This window comes from Muntiacus reevesi, chromosome 3, assembly GCF_963930625.1.
Source record: "Muntiacus reevesi chromosome 3, mMunRee1.1, whole genome shotgun sequence".
Lineage (NCBI taxonomy): Eukaryota > Metazoa > Chordata > Mammalia > Artiodactyla > Cervidae > Muntiacus > Muntiacus reevesi.
This window is the reverse complement of record NC_089251.1, coordinates 243,095,907-243,113,099: the sequence shown is the minus strand read 5'-3', so window position 1 is coordinate 243,113,099 and position 17,193 is coordinate 243,095,907. Positions and strand designations below refer to the sequence as shown.

Genomic DNA, 17,193 nt, shown 5'->3' with positions numbered 1-17,193 from the left:
GTATGCAGCCCAGAGGTTGGGGACCTGCTCTAAAGTGTCAATGCTACTGAGTCTACAGTCCATAAGAACCCCTATTAACTCCTACAGTTCATAAAAACCCTAGTGAAAGGAGAGCTTCTGGTGAGTCAACGCATCTTGTCATAAAGATCTCCTAGGTATCTTCAATGAGAAACCTAAGGCTTTAGTACATCTGAAACCTTGGTATACATTGCTGTTGTTCAGTTGCTAAGTCATGTCTGATTTTTTGTGACCCCATGGACTACAGTGCACCAGGCTTCCCTGTCTTTCACTATTTCCTGGAGTTTGCTCAAACTCATGTCCATTGAGTCAATGATGCCATCCAACCATCTCATCCTCTATCACCCCCTTCTCCTCCTGCCCTCAGTCTTTCTCAGCATCAGGGTCATTGAGTGATTCAATTTTATTTATCTTATTTTTCATAAAAAGCAAGGCAAGAATCCTAATATCATGGTAAAATCCTCAAGAATCCTCATATCATCTATTTTACCTTTTCCCTCTAATTGATATTTTTCTCCTCTCTTCTCTCTTTGACAAATGTGTCAGGGTAATCTTAATTTACTCAAGTAGGCATATGTCAGTTTTGCTGTTAAAGAGAAAGACACTCAAATCAATTTTAAACTTTATAAAATATTTTCTAGGATTTTATAATCATGATAGTTTTCCACCAGGCAGATGGTAAAGAGTTTGATGTGCAGTCAAAGGATCCAAGTCAATCTCCTGTTTTCCTTCCTAACAGTTTTTCTGACAGGCTTGCCCTGTTGTCCCAGAAATATTCCAAAATAGTCTTTAAAACTCTAATGACTCTTCCCAGAATAAATAAAACTGAGTTAATGATTCATCTCTGGGGTGCCTCACGAGTGAGAAGAACCACAAACCACACATGTTCCTATCCACACCCCTCAACAGTGATGCAATTCTCCTGAACTTTGCTCCAGTAAATCCCACAGCTGGGTCAATGCTCAGCACCCTTCGTCCATGACTGGCAGCTGCATTTTTCATGACAGGCACTCTCTCACCTCTGCTTACATAGTTTGTAGAATAAGTGCATCCCAGGGAATCTAAGTAAAACTTTTTGACAAATGCTCATAGTTTTCTGTTTTGGGGACACACAAATTTTATTTCACAAACAGAAAGCCAAGAGTATGCACTCATTTATACATTAGAAATCTTTACTCATCAGTTCCGTTCAGTCGCTAAGTTGTGTCCGACTCTTTGTGACCCCGTGAACTACAGTGTACCAGGCCTCCCTGTCCATCACCAACTCCCGGAGTTCACCTAAACCCATGTCCATTGAGTCAGTGATGCCATCCAACCATCTCATCCTCTGTCGTTCCCTTCTCCTCCTGCCCTCATTCTTTCCCAGCATCAGGGTCTTTTCAAATGAGTCAGCTCTTCATATCAGGTGGCCAAAGTATTGGAGTTTCAGCTTCAACATCAGTACTTCCAATGAACACCCAGGACTGATTTCCTTTAGAATGGACTGGTTGGATCTCCTTGCAGTCCAAGGGACTCTCAAGAGTCTTCTCCAACACCACAGTTCAAAAGCATCAATTCTTCGGCACTCAGCTTTCTTTATAGTCCAATTCTCACATTCATACATGACCACTGGAAAAACCATAGCCTTGACTAAATGAACATTTGTTGAAAAAGTGATGTCTCTGCGTTTTAATATGCTGTCTAGGTTGGTCATAACTTCCCAGGAATAAGCATCTTTTAATTTCAAGGCTGCAATCACCATCTGCAGTGATTTTGGAGCCCAGAAAAATGAAGTCAACCACTGTTTCCACTGTTTCCCCATCTATTTCCCATGAAGTGATGGGACTGGATGCCATGATCCTAGTTTTCTGAATGTTGAGCTTTAAGCCAACTTTTTCACTCTGCTCTTTCACTTTCATCAAGAGGCCCTTTAGTTCTTCGCTTTCTGCCATAGGAGTGGTGTTATCTGCATATCTGAGGTTATTGATATTTCTCCCTGTAATCTTGATTCCAGCTTGTTCTTCCTCCAGCCCAGTGTTTCTCATGATGTACTCTGCATATAAGTTAAATAAGCAGGGTGACAATATACATAATACTCATAATACTACGTTATACACTGTATCTTTGTAGGTATTTCGGTTTTGGAAAGGCCTCTGATTGGGGATACTTGTATATAAGTTTACGATTTTCTAGATCTTGTTCACTCTGGGAGTCCCCTTAAGTCATCATGAAAAATTAGGAATGTGGTAAACACAGACATATTAGCTGGTTTGGAGACTGTCAGAAGGTAGACTAAAGCAGTTGTTTCCTTCCTCTTTAGTATTTTTCAAGTGAAAGAAAAATCTAGAAACAATTGAGTACCTACTATGTGTAAGGTATTGTATCAGGCCTCAGCAGTGAAAGCAAGCAGTCTTTTCTCTCAAGTTACTCGCAGTTTACTAGCAAGAGAAACATGAATATACTCGAAATAAATATATTCAATAAAAATGTTGAATAATAGTGCAAATGGCAATAAAATTTGCCATGGGATAGTAGTTTGTTGTGAATTAAATAAATTATAATTAAATACTTTGTCTGAATTCAGTAGAGGGCGAGAATAATTCAAACTTGGGTCAAAAGGGAAGGCTGATAGATAGCAGAAAGCTGGTAGAATAAGAACATCTAGGCTAAAGATGCTACTTTCTGATTCTCTAAAGAAATGCATATCTAGTTTTTCTCCGTGACTCAGATATATCATCAACCAATGTGTTAATTTTCCTGTGACAAAACTTATTTCCTGAAAACAACTTCAGAATCATTTTTTTCTCCTCTTCCTGCCCCTGCCAATTCCAAACCCTGTGTCACAATGTGATAGCTGTGATGGGAAAATGCTGTATAGCTTTCTTGCCTCCTCACAAGTTCTTTGATTTCAACCTTAGAGATTGTCCTAGAGAGCAAAGCTTTCTGGGCTGTGGTCAGCAGAAAGACTTGGAGAAGAAATTGTTTTTCTCTCCCTATGGGATGATGTGGCTCAGCGGTAAAGAATCTGCCTGCCAACGCAGGAGACGTGGGCCCACCAGGCTCTTTTGACCATGAGATTTTCCAGGCAGGAATACTGGAAGGGGTTGCCATTTCCTTCTCCAAGGGATCTTCCTAACCAAGGGATTGAACCCACGTCTCCTGCATGATTTACAGCACACATCTCTCTACCAGTGCCTTTGCAGACACTGGTCTGGCTTTTTGAAATCCTTCTCCAGCTGTGACTGTGCTTTCACTAGTAATGACCACGAGTGAAAGGGGCCTCAGTGGACAGAGCTCTAAGCTGCCATCTAGGGTCCCCTGTCTTCCCACAGCTGCCTATTAATTACTACGCAACCCTCACATCTCTACCTGTAAACACGAAGGAGGTAGGCATGTTTGCTATGATGGGTACCGTGAGGTCTGTTTGGGGATTTGGATTGATTGTAATTCTACACAGATAAAATGCTTTATCCATTTTATTTGCAATATGTATGTAACATACAATGCATATATTTTAAATATACAATATGTGTATTTTAAAATCCTCTGTATGCACAAAGCCAGTCTTTGGTAGCTAGATCCTACCTGTAAATCTTACCATTTTTTCCCCTCTTTTAAAGGTTTCTGGACATTGAAGCTGAAATGGTCAACTTTGCCAGTTACTATGCTGGCGTCGCTGTTGGAGTGCTTGTCACAGGATATTTTCAAGTTAGTGACACCTGCCTTTTATTTATAGATCAACATCTGGGTTCAAAGACATGACAGTGAAATGCAAAATGTGTTCTTTAAATTTATTCAGAAGCCCCAAGGGCTACAGTTTTATTTCAGGGGGATGAAGAGGATGAGAAAGAATTTTTCCTCTCAGCTGGGGAGGAGGATATGGGCACTTGCGTAGAGAGGTAGAGAATAGACATTCAGCTTCAGTGTCTTGTCCTCCCCTGCCCTCCCTGCTTCACTCTCTCTTCTAAACTCAGAAATAGTGGAGGATGTGTTCATACAGGGAGGCTGAGTCCCTGTGGAAAGCAGATGTGGGGAATTGGAGGAAAGCAAGCTTGACTTTCTTTTTTCTCTTGAAATCCAACCCAAATTCTGTAAATCAAACCCATATTCTAGATTTCAGTTATGGGAGGGCTTGGTGTTATTTAACTCTTACTAAGGAAGAAAAACATTTTATCTTTTGCCTTTTCATGTAAAGAAAATAATAAATTCCCCCTACTCTTCATTCACTTATGAATTCCAGGAAGTTAGTTTTAGTTATAAAGAGAAATGAGTTAATCCTCACCCCCCCACCCCTCCCCACTATCCTGGCACTAAAGCTTTAATGACAGGCTTCTTTTGCTTGGGAGGGAAACTGTAGGCAAGATTCCCTGCTTATGTCATAATTTTTGTCTTACATTTTTCTGAAAATCATTGTCCAAGAGCTTGAAAACTGCAGCATTCATATTAAGTCATTTCAGTCATGTCTGACTCTTTGTGACCCTTTGAACCATAGCCCACCAGGCTCCTCTGTCCATGGGATTCTCCAGGCAAGAGTACTGGAGTGGATTGCCATGCCCTCCTCCAGGGTTGAAAACTTGGCATGCATGCTTATTGGCAGGCCTCTCAGGAGAAAACTTTACTTGGAAGTGGCATGCAAAATTAGTGATTTAAGAGCAATAATTTACTTTTGGTGTGATAAGCCTTCTTTTACACATGAGGAGAGTGATAGTTAATAAGGTTAACTCTGGAAGTAGTCAAGCTGGATTCAAACTCAAGTCTCTGGCTTCCCTGTTCACAGGGTTCCACTTGTCTCCACTCTCAACTGCAGATGTCAGAGCTTACACCTTAGTTCTGAACAAGAGGCATGTTGTGAATTACTTTCCCTTTTTTTCAGCTGTTCTAGTGAAAGTATTTTCTAATGAAAAGAGAAGGAATTAATGCCTGTTCTTATCACAATGATAAACATTCCTTGCTCCATTTCCAGATATGCTTTTGGGTAATTGCTGCAGCTCGTCAGATACAGAAAATGAGAAAGTTTTACTTTAGGAGCATAATGAGGATGGAAATTGGATGGTTTGACTGCAATTCAGTGGGAGAGCTGAATACAAGATTTTCTGAGTAAGTGGCTGGAAGGATTTTTTTCTTTTTGGCCTGCACCACAGGACATGTGAGATCTAGTTCCCTGACCAGGGATTGAACCTGTGCACCATGCAGTGGAAGCATGGAATCTTAGCCACTGGACTGCCAGGTAAATCCCTGGTAGGATGTTTTAATGGATGTGTGATTTTTCTCTAATGAAACTTTTGTTTCTAAATTAATGACAATTGGAGAAACATTTTCAGTTCTTCTTGCTGCATTTTGTCTAAGTTGGGCTTTTATAGGAAGCATGACTTTTTCATAGATAATGGTTTATCAAATATAACTATTAAAAATTGAAAGCTGGGATATGACAGTTTGGTTTGTAGGTCCTTGATTAAAATATTAGAAATGAAGTATTATGGAAGACAGTTCAAAAGAAGTAGGGTCATCTGGCCTTGAAAGGAGAAACAGGGATGTCACAATCTCTGTCCCCATAAGGAAAACAATGCAATCAGAATGAATGATTAATATCTTGCTTTGTCTGTTGATGTAATTTCTGCACATAAAAACAAAAGCAAAAAATTCAAAATAGCTTGAGAAAGATTTAAACTGAAAACTGGAAAAAAAAAAACAACAAAACCTGAAAACCGAATTTAAATCCAGTTTATTTCTAAACACTTTGTCGTAGTTTAGTCACTAAGTCATGTCCTACTCTGTGTGATCCCCTTGGACTGCAGCCCGCCAGGCTCCTCTGTCCATGGGATTTCCCAGGTAAAGTACTGGAGTGGGTTACCAAGCCCTTCTCCAGGGGATCTTCCTGATCCAGGGATTGAACCTGCATCTCCTGTATTGGCAGGCGAATTTTTTTTACCACTAAGCCACCCACAAAGCCCATACCTAAATATTAGTTTGGGTCATTAATAGTACCCCTCAACCCCGTGTAATTTTTGAATGATCCAAGCCCTGAGTAATGAGAACTGTTGAATCTTATTGAAATTTGAGGTCCCGTGAAAGACAGTTAGCAGTGTAGTGACAATAAAAGCAGACTGAATATCGGGATCCCTAGTCTCCAGCACTGATTCTGCCTTTACTTATTTTGACTTTGAATAGATACTTATCCTTGTTAGAATACAATTGTCTAATCTCCATGTAATATCTTAGATCCTTTTGCTATTAAGTCCTGATCCTTGTTTGCTCCATCTGGACAAGAGATTATGGAAAGTTTGCAGGAATATGAATTTAATGTAATTATTGTCAACCAATACTCTGGAGCACTTACCCTGTGCAAGGCATTAAGGTATACCACAGAACTCCTGATCTCAAGGAACTTACATAGCAAATAATAAGAGCTAATATATATTGATCACTTACAATATGCTAGGCACTGTTCTACATACTTGACATATATTAACTAATCCTCATTGCTACCTATTGAGGTAGGTTCTGTTATTATCCACATTTTATAGATGAGGAAACTGAGACACAGAAAAATTAAGTAACTTGCTCGAGAAGAGCTTGTGTTTAAAATCAGAGTCTGGCTCCAGAGTCAGGACTGTTAACCACTCTTCTATACTACCTATAAGCAAGAAGCAATAATTACATACACATACAGGAAAACATGTATACAGATTGATTGGAGGCTTCCCTGACAGCTCACCAGGTAAAGAATCTGCCTGCAATGCAGGAGACGCAGGAGACACAGGTTAAATCCCTGGGTCAGGAAGATCCCCTGCAGGAGTAAACGGCAATCCACTCTAGTATTTCTTGCCTGAAAAATCCCATGGACAGAGGAACCTGGCAGGCTATAGTTCAGTGGGTTGCAAAGAGTCAGTTATGACTAAACCATTAAGCATACACAGAGATTAATCACATTGCTATGGAAACACCGAGAAGAAGATAATACTTCTTCCTGGAGGATTATGTAAATTTTTATGAAATAGGTGGTATGTGAGTAGAACTTTGAGACTGAAAAGATTTAGCCATATATAAAGGAAACAAGGGTTCTTCATGTCAGACCAGGATGTTAGCTTTCAGTTCAATTCATTTCAGTCACTCAGTCATGTCCAACCCTTTACAGCCCCATGGACTGCAGCACACCAGGCTTCCCTGTCCATCAGCAACTCCCAGAGCTTGCTCAAACTCATGTCCATCGAGTTGGTGATACCATCCAAACACCTCATCCTCTGTTGTCCCCTTCTCCTCCTGCCTTCAATCTTTCCCAGCATCAGGGTCTTTTCCAACGAGTCAGTTCTTTGCATCAGGTGGCCAAAATATTGGAGTTTCAGCTTCAACATTCAGTCCTTCCAATGAATATTCAGGACTGATTTCCTTTAGGATGAACTGGTTGGATCTCCTTGCAGTCCAAGGGACCCTCAAGAGTCTTCTCTAACACCACAGTTCAAAAGCATCAATTCTTCAGCGCTTAGCTTTCTTTGTAAGTCCTGCTCTCATATCCGTACATGACTACTGGAAAAACCATAGCTTTGTTAGCAAAGCAATGCCTATGCTTTTTAATATGTTGTCTAGGTTGGTCATAACTTTTTTTCCCAAGAAGCAAGTGTCTTTTAATTTCATGGCTACAGTCACCATCTGCAGTGATTTTGGAGCCCAAGAAAATAAAGTCTCTCACTGTTTCCATTGTTTCCTCATATATTTGCCATGAAGTGATAGGACCAGGTGCCATGATCTTAGTTTTTTGAACGTTGAGAAAGAAAAAGAGACAAATAAGATGGTTTCCAAAAGCCTTTGCCTATGTTGAGTGAACATCAGTTGGGAAAACTGGATTAAAGGCAAACTCTCTTGGCTATGAGGGGAGAGGCTTAATGACCTCCCACACTACAGCAAATTTTCCAAGACATGAGAAGCTACTAAGTTTCCCAAGGGCAATGGGATACAGAAGTGGGAACATTTAGGGAAAAAAAGGTTAAACTTTCTGGGCAAGATATTTGAGTTGACCAAATTCAGTTTTAGTGATCAAAGCCTCTTTTGTTTCTAGTGATATTAACAAGATCAATGATGCCATTGCTGACCAAATGGGTATTTTCATTCAGCGCATGACCACGAGCATCTTTGGGTTCCTGATGGGGTTTTACCAGGGTTGGAAACTGACCTTGGTTATTATCTCTGTCAGCCCTCTCATTGGGATTGGAGCAGCCATCATTGGTCTGGTAAGAATGTCTTCTCACTTCTTTCCATGGGAAAACCTTTGCACTGAGAAACAGCCAAAAATGTGAAACTTGTTTCCCTTCTCCTGAGTGTGCTTAGTTAACATCATTACCACTATATTCATTTATTTTGTTTATTACTCAGTATCAGATAACATTTCATTATTAAAGGTGACTGTTTTAATAACATACATATTATTATATTAGTAATATTAAAAATGTGCTTAGACATTCAGTCATGTCCGACTCTTTGTGACCCCGTGGACTGAAGTCTGCCAGGCTTCTCTGTCCATGTGGATTCTCCAGGCAAGAATACTGGAGTAGGTTGCCATGGTCTCCTCCAATAATAACTGTATTAACTGGACATTTACTATTTTGCCAGGCATTATTAGGAGCTTCATAGACATGATCTATAATTTTACAACAATCTTATAAAGTATTAATGCCATTTTAAATATAAGAAACGGAGGCTCAGAGAGGTAAAGGGACTTTTACAGAACTGCACAGCCAGCAAGAGACAGAACAGGATTCGAATTCATGGAAGCCTGATTCCAAATCCCCACCCACTGTCCAGTGTACATATGGCTTCTGTGGTCTCCCAAGTTTGGATGCTTCCCTCAGAAAGACCCAGCAAATATACCTGCATCAGTAACAAGCACATACAAGAGATTTCTGCAATCACACTGTGTTCTCCACCCCATGTGATCAGTTTCAGAGAGGTATCTGACCCATTCAGAGAAGTATCTCAGTCAGTTTCCATTCCCCAGGTGTGCAAGTCAGGAAAAAGTGTAGGAGTAGGAACTTGGGGTCCCTCCCCAGAAAACACTCCCAAAGATTGAGAAGTTATTTCGTTTTACTTTCAGAGCAGTCATATGAGATAACACATCATGGGATCTGGCACACTAATAATTTGCTGTAAGCAAGAACAGAGTTTGAAAAACTGCACACATATTCACATCACTGAGCAACAGGTACCAATCTCCATGACTATATTTTCTAGCAAAATATTCTCTACCCTCCACTGGCTATATTACTCAAACACATCCCAGCTTATACAGAGTGACAATAGTAAAGAGCTCACTCTACTTAACTAGGCCACCACCTGGCTCTATCACTTGGCTCAAGAAAAATATGTTTAATCTGTGAAATGTCAGTTTCCTCCTTGTTAAAACAAAGTTAATACCCCACAAGGTCATTGTGATGACTCAAGGCATTATCCATGTTATGCACTTAGCACAGCAGCAGGCACAGAATTAATTGCTAAAGAGATATTAGCTTTTATTTTTTTCTCAATCTACTGGATCATGCAAGCTTTACAACAGTTTTTCCTATCAAATGCTTTCCAGTGGCACTCCAGGAAAGCCTCAACTTTTCCAGAGGGTTGTTGGGGACTCTGCAAACATTTGATTCAGCATTTTTCCCCTCTAAATGTATTTAATCTCTTACTTCAAACCCACCATAGATTGATAATCACTCTCAAACAGCTCATGTGTCACATTTTAACATGTTGGAGACCAATAACATAGCCTGGCTTACTTGGTCTCAAATAGGCTCAAAGCACAGTTTCTCTTGTCATCTCAGTGACCATATTTCAACTTCTTGTAAATATGTCACCAATTTGGAATGTTGTAGTTCTACATTGGTTTCTTCTTGAATTCAGGTCTGTGCATGTTTGTGTAAAATGATGTGAGCAATTTTACAAAGCTCAATTCAAAAGCAGATCAGAAAAATGTGGAGGGGGCAATATATGACATATTAGAAATGATTGTGGGTCTTGTATGCCTTTTCTGACTTTTATATTTACTGTAGGAAACATGATATCGCCAATATGCATCTTTTAAGCTCCTATATCAGTTTAGCTGGGGTATTAAGAGATTCTTTAATGTGATTTCCTGGTGGCTCAGATGGTAAAGAATCTGCCTGCAATGCAGGAGACCAGGGTTTGATCCCTGGGTTGGGCAGGCCTCCTGTAGAAGTGAATGTCCACCCACTCTAGTATTCTTGCCTGGAAAATTCCATGGACAGAGGAGCCTGGAAGGCTACAGTCTATGGGCTCGCAAAGAGTTGGACACAACTGACTAACATTTTCACTTTTCATTTTACAATAAAAACTGATAACATTTGCAACTACTTAATTTTCTCATTACTATGCTACCCATCGGCTTCTCTGGTGGCTCAGTGTTAAAGAATCCGCCTACCAATGCAGGAGACACAGGTTCAATACCTGTGCTGGGAAAATCCCTTGGAGAAAGAAATGGCAACCCAATCCATTTTTCTTGCCTGGAAAATCCCATGGCAGGCTACAGTCCGTGGGGTCTCAAAAGAGTTGGACACAACTTAGCAACTAAACAACAACAACATGCTACCTCTATATATTTCAGAAGTACATTAGAAGAGGATTGTGGTAAAAACTGCAATGGCATCCATACTAACCGAATTCAAATTTTAATGTTGACAAAAGTATTCTCACTTTCCCATTGTTAGTGTATAGGAATGCAAGGGATTTCTGTGTGTTAATTTTATATCCTGCAACTTTACTATATTCATTGATTAGCTCTAGTCATTTTCTGGTAGAGTCTTTAGGGTTTTCTATGTAGAGGATCATGTCATCTGCGAACAGTGAGAGTTTCATTTCTTCTTTTCCTATCTGGATTCCTTTTACTTCTTTTTCTGCTCTGATTGATGTGGTCAAAACTTCCAAAACTATGTTGAATAGTAGTGGTTTCCTTTATTATTGCCTTTTCAATCTTGTGAAATAAATGTACTGGAATAAAATACTACTTGTATGCTAAAATTCTAAGATTTTGTTTGATAAGAGTTTTGTTGCTAAAAGTTTGGAAAAACTTGGAATATAAACTCCCTTAGTCTGGGTACTATATGTATTTTTTAGATTTCTGAGTCAGTTACTCTTTCACAACATTTGCTTCTTGTTTCTTAACCTGTGTCAGGGAATTCTTCTGTGGTTGATTCTAACTAGGACTCAATTCAAGTCCAATTTTAGAAGAAGTAACTTGTTCAATATTAAGTGCAAAGTCTTTTTCTTTCCTTTTGTGAAAAGCAAACCTAGTTAGATGAACCCCTATGGTAGAGTCAAAGTGGTGTAATATTTATCTGAAGTTTTCTCCTTTGGAATTACCTCTGCATATCGTATCATGTGTTTGGCTGCTCAGAACCTCTTTCTTATTCTGTATTCTAACCAATATGATGCCTGCATGGGCCGTGGTCTTTGTATCTGGTATTTGTAAACTGTAACATGGTCTTTGGCCAATAGTAATGAAATGTGACAATTTGACTTGAAAACATCATTAATATGATGACTGAAACACTGTGGTCCCACAAAATGCTCTATTTGGGACTTAATCTGTGAGAGGTTTTTTGAAGCTGACTTTTAATGGAATTATTCTGATATGTCAATAAACATCCGTGAATGAGGCTTGGTGGTGGTACTGGTTTAGTTGCTAAGCCTTATCTGACTCTTTCGTGACGCAGTGGACTGTAGTCTGCCAGGCTCCTCTATTCCTGGGATTTACTAGGCCAGAATATGGGGGTGGGTTGCCATTTCCCTCTCCAGAGGATCTTCCCAATACAGGGATCGAACCTGAGTCTCCTGCACTGCAGGTGGTCTCTGACATTGTTGGTGGTCTCATGCATTGCAGTGGTCTGCATTGCAGGCAGATTCTTTACCGGCTGAGCCACCAGGAAAGCCCAGATGAGGCTTAACATGGCTCAAACTTGGACCAAATTCTTCCTTTGTTAAACACTGTTCCAGTAGGAATCTAGTTTTGTCTTAAGCCATACCACATGCTAAATGAACCACTGAGGGACAAGGTGACTTACCTAATTATCTGGTCTTCACATTTTATTTTCTTCTTTTGGATTTCAGAGTGTGTCCAGATTTACCGACTATGAATTAAGGGCCTATGCCAAAGCCGGCTCAGTTGCTGATGAAGTCATATCATCTATCCGAACAGTGGCTGCTTTTGGTGGTGAGAAAAAAGAGGTTGAAAGGTTAGTTAATTGAGGGACTTCCCTGGTGAATCAGTGGTTAAAACTCCGAACTTCCAATGCTGGGGCTGTGCGTTCTATCTACCCCTGGTCAGGGAACTAAGATCCCACATGACTCGCAGCAAAGCCAAAAAATAAAATAAAAAGGGAGTAAGAAATAAAAAGAAAGAAAGAAAAAAAAGCTAGCTAATTGAAATGTCTGACATTTCCTTGGAGTTTGTTGATCTGCACACTACCCTGAATCTTCCCCCATTTTGTATAAAGTGGCAGATTCACCTTGCTATGGTACCCAGAGGGAGCTTTTGTTCAAGAAATAGCTATGCAAAGTAATAAGATTGGTGAAAACACTTACAAAAGACTCCTAAACCTTTAGCTCTGTGTTTTTGAAGATGATGTAGTTGGTGGTTTTTAAAAAGTCATTTTAGTTTGGATACTAACGTCAAACTCTGATGATGTGTGTGTATACATCCCACACACACTTCATGCCACTCTGAACCACTGTCTTCTGACATTAAGGAAAAGCCTACAAGATTTAAAATGCAATTCTGCACATTTTTATTCAATAGCTTTTTATTCAATGTTTTTACTTAGCTACTGTATGCTCATTTGAAGTCCAAGATTTCCATTCAATCAAACAAAATTTGACATTGATATATTATAGACCATCATTTGAGGAGATAATAACTGTTAATGAATATCAAAACCTAAATGGCCAACACAACACAATTATTAAAACTTTGACTTTGTTTATTTTTCCATTTATTTAGTATTTATTGAGTGTTTATCAGGTTCTAGGTACTGATTCTATAAAATAGCCACCAACTTAATTAAACTCTTATTTCATATGTTGTAGATCTAGCATGATCACATTCTCAGTTGCTACCAAATTCACCAAATGAAAAATAAAATAGGATTTACAATATCTAATTATCCTGTTTTCTTTTTTCTCTTTTGCTTCTTGTGGTTGTGGAAAAATAAGGTTACCTTATTTCTCATAAAAAATTTCAATAGACATTTCCTCCACCATGAGAGGTATTATCTTTCATACCATATGACTTAATAAAAGAATTCAAACTCAAATAGTGTTGCAGTGAAAAGTAAAGAAAAGGAATGGGTTTTTTTCTTTTTCTTTCCTGAGGACAAGAAGATAAAGAGAACAGTAAGAAGACCGGAACATTTCTAGTTTTTTTTACTTTAACCATTCCTAACTCTGCGTATTTATAACTAAGTTTGCTTTTCTGCCCCCTTACTCTGCAAGAGTTGCATATCACACCTATTATCCTTTGCTTACCTTTGCAACAACCTCTTCCCCTTGTAGCTCTTCTTTTTACGTATCAGGAAGAAGGCCACAGAGCCACGGAACTGCCAAACTCAATTACTGGGTTACTGACGCCAGCATATGTTTCTGAACAAGATCCTAACACCTTTGCTTCTCACCACTGGCTCCTGACTGCAGGCCCTCACCTTATATAAGCCCCTAGACTCCTCATGGAGGGGGTCACAGTTCTTGAGGCTTGAGCCTACTATGTTTCTCTCTCTGCCAGCTGAGAATTAAAGGCAGCTTTCTATGTCCTCCAAGCTCTGTCTCTGTATTTTCTTATTCAGCTCCAGTTGGTAGATAATGTGATGATTTTGGCCAGCAACAGCAGTTCTGGATCTCTCATGTCTAAATCTTTTTGTTGAAAATTCTTTTCTCCTGGGGGCAAAATGCCCCATCATACTCATCCAAGAAGTCATCAACTATGAGACTTGCTTAGACAATATCTATCAATACATTGTCAATGTCAGCTTGAAACAAATTTTAGAAACTACACAGATATGATTGTTTTCTTTCCCTACAGTTGCTCTGTGTTTGGAGTGATTTTATTATCATTGATTAAAACCACTGCATTGTAGCCTGCTTTAAACATTTTAACTTAAGCTGCTGTTGCTAAAATAGACTCAAATGTTTTCTCTTCACAGGTATGAGAAAAATCTTGTGTTTGCCCAGCGCTGGGGAATTAGAAAAGGGATAGTGATGGGATTCTTTACTGGATTCATGTGGTGTCTGATCTTCTTGTGTTACGCGTTGGCCTTCTGGTATGGCTCCAAACTTGTCCTGGATGATGAAGAATATACACCAGGAGCTCTTGTTCAGGTACTTCCATCTTGATGACCTAGACAGAACATTTCCTGCCTGTATCTCGGAAAAATCCACAGAGAAGGCATTTTGTTTATTCCATTAGTGTCCGAAAGAGGACAGCCTCAGTGATTTGATGGAGTCCATCTGCAGATACAAGCAATACTTATGACTTTTATAGTAGAGGGATGTTGAGCACTTGAGTTGATAAGATTCGCGATTTAATGCTTTTCAATCAATGGAAGATTTTATAGCTGTAAAACAATGATTTTTCTGAGTCCAGAAGATAATATGCCATGAAAATGGAAAGTCAGGGATCTCTCAGCTAAAAATTAACAGTTTATGTGGTTGAACTTAATAACAACATGAGATATGTGCTGGACATAGTTGTGAAATAAAATGAGTTACTAAAATATGAAGCCAATAATACCCTCAATTGAACAGGTAATACAGGCGTATTTTATTTCTCACTTGCACTGTAGCCAAGCTATAGCTAATGCCTTGGCTACTTTAATTTCCAATATCTTTTCAGTTGTTCTTTCAAGAATTAATTATTGAGCATCTACTATATGCCAGATTCATACAAAGTGCACAGGATTCAATAGTGAGCAAAAGAAGTGTGATCTTTGCCTTGATTGAATTTACAGTTTAGTGGGGGCAGGTTAGCAATAACTAAATAATCACACCACTGTGTAATGACAATGGTATTATATACTACAGAGGACAGAGCCCTTTACTGTGAAGAGCAGGGTACCCAGTTGTGGCTGGGGTCAGGGAAAGCTCTTCTTGCTTGCTATCCCCAAATCTTCCCTCCCTGCCACCTTTATAGCTCCTGTCCTTGTTCAAATCCTTAATTGGATGGTACTTCCCCAGTCAGGTGTTCCATGATCATTCGATTTTTTTAAATGCTAGCCTTTTCTTGGGGCTTCCATGGTAGCCCCTTTTCATGGGGCTCTGTGGTAAAGAATCTGCCTGCCAATGCAGGAGACCTGGGTTTGATCCCTAGGTCACGAAGATCCCCTGGAGAAGGAACTGGCAACCCAATATTCTTGTCTGGGAAATGCCAAGGACAGAGGAGCCTGGCAGGCTACAGTCCCTGGGACAGTATGGGATCTTTAGTTTATAAGGCTTTTATTTATTATTATTTTTTGGCTGTGCCCTGTTGCATGTGGAATCTTAACTTCCTGACCAGGGGCAGAACTTAAGTTCCTTGCAATGGGAGCTCGGAGTCTCAACCACTAGAACACCAGGGAAGTTCAGTCATCCTCTTTTATTCTCTTGCATGTCTTTATGAACTTTTCCTTTAGAGTCCTTGAATGCATCTAAACACTTGCATTTACTTATATTTGTTCCAGTTTGTTCCCAACTTCACACAGTAAGCTCTATGAGGTCAGGAAGATAAAACAAGAAATGTATGTTTCATTTGACCTATTAATTATTCAATAAAGCATATTAATTTAAAAGGCATGCAAGTGGTTTCATATAAGATTTAAAACAAATTGGTTCCAGATTCTTGTAGAACAGGCATAAATTAAATAACGCAAAATACCAAAATCTTGTATACCAGGAATTTGCTAGCCAGAAGACTGCAATTTGAAACCTACTGCTTTTGTACAAATACATATCTAGGGAAAGTTGAATAGAAATTTTATTTGCAAATAGAAATGATTATTAGAGGTCAGGCCATAATCATTCTAAGCCACTGACTTTATTTCATTAAGAACCTGATAATACACTAAGAATGACTTTTTAAAAACATATTTATTTATTATTTAGCTGCACTGGGTCTTAGTTGTGGCACATGAACTCTTAGTTGCAGCATGTGGGATCTAGTTCCCTAACCAGGGGTTGAACCCAGGCCACCTGCATTGGGAGCTTGGAGTCTTAGCCACTGGACCACCATGGAAGTGCCATTAACGATGACTTTATAAATTTTAGTTTTTTCTTTTAAAGATAAACAGTTGGCATCACTTGAACTTTGTTTAAAAAAGTTAAATATGATGAATCACGTAAAAATGTTTTGTAAACCTTAAAGGGATAGCATAGATGGAAAGTGTTAGTATTAATTTAAGCACTTACTTAATAACTTTAATACAGCTTTACACATTTGAAAAGCCAGTGAAACTACTGCAGGTCTAAAATCTGATTGTAAAGTCTTTTTCTTTATTGACCTAATGACTCTTAAGAACTTCTAGCTTTACCAAACTAGAAATACCTGTAGTTGATTTCAGTCTCAGCAGCTTGTATCTGCTCATTCTGCAGAAAGGCATTCATTGAGAAAAGACATTCTTCTTATGCTTCCTTGACTGTGAGTAGAGGAGAGAAGTGTTCACAAATAACAGTTTCAGAGGAATAATGAGAAAATGCTAAATTGAAAATACATAATTTTAGTTGGAACCATTGAATTAAAAAAAAAATCCTTGGTGAATCTCTCTAGAAAATATCCAATTTTATGGTTTTGTTAAAAGATAAATTCAGGCATATTAAAATTTTTAGGAGTTTATTTGAGCAAATATAATTCCAGTTGGGCACATCAAACCAGGAATAGCTAGAGGGGTTCTATTAATAGAAGTTAGGGAAAAGACTTAGAGAGGAGAAGAGGAGGAAGCAAAGCCAGGAAATTATTGGGCTGGCTGTAGCTTAAGTAATTGCCTTATTTTGTTGTTGTTTTAGTTGCTAAGCTGTGTCCTACTCTTTGCCAACACATGGACTGCAGCACACCAGCTGATTAGGTAGCATCACTGGCTCAATGGACATTAGTTTTAACTAACTCCGAGAGCTAGTTGCCTAATTTTGGAAAGCCTCTTTGGCTGTTCATGATTAGCTTTGTCCTTAGCTTTTGATTTCTTA

At 39.0% G+C, this 17,193-nt stretch overlaps 1 protein-coding gene and 1 long non-coding RNA gene across 3 annotated transcripts in view; one reads left to right on the top strand and one right to left on the bottom strand.

Moving 5' to 3' along the window:
* The window catches only part of ABCB11 (ATP binding cassette subfamily B member 11), a 79,582-nt gene that overhangs the window by 9,049 nt on the left and 53,340 nt on the right, over window positions 1-17,193 (top strand). For both annotated transcript variants that reach the window (XM_065927891.1, XM_065927892.1), the window contains exons 5-9: window positions 3,618-3,705; window positions 4,961-5,094; window positions 8,051-8,222; window positions 12,103-12,227; window positions 14,187-14,361. In XM_065927891.1, coding sequence (XP_065783963.1) covers window positions 3,618-3,705; window positions 4,961-5,094; window positions 8,051-8,222; window positions 12,103-12,227; window positions 14,187-14,361 — 694 coding nt within the window. The remainder of the gene's footprint in view (window positions 1-3,617; window positions 3,706-4,960; window positions 5,095-8,050; window positions 8,223-12,102; window positions 12,228-14,186; window positions 14,362-17,193) is intronic.
* On the bottom strand, window positions 1,916-13,732 carry LOC136163462 (uncharacterized). The gene is made up of 4 exons (XR_010662243.1): window positions 13,516-13,732; window positions 12,057-12,196; window positions 8,165-8,265; window positions 1,916-2,050 (listed from the first exon to the last, which is right to left on the bottom strand). It is a non-coding gene; the product is annotated as an uncharacterized lncRNA (long non-coding RNA).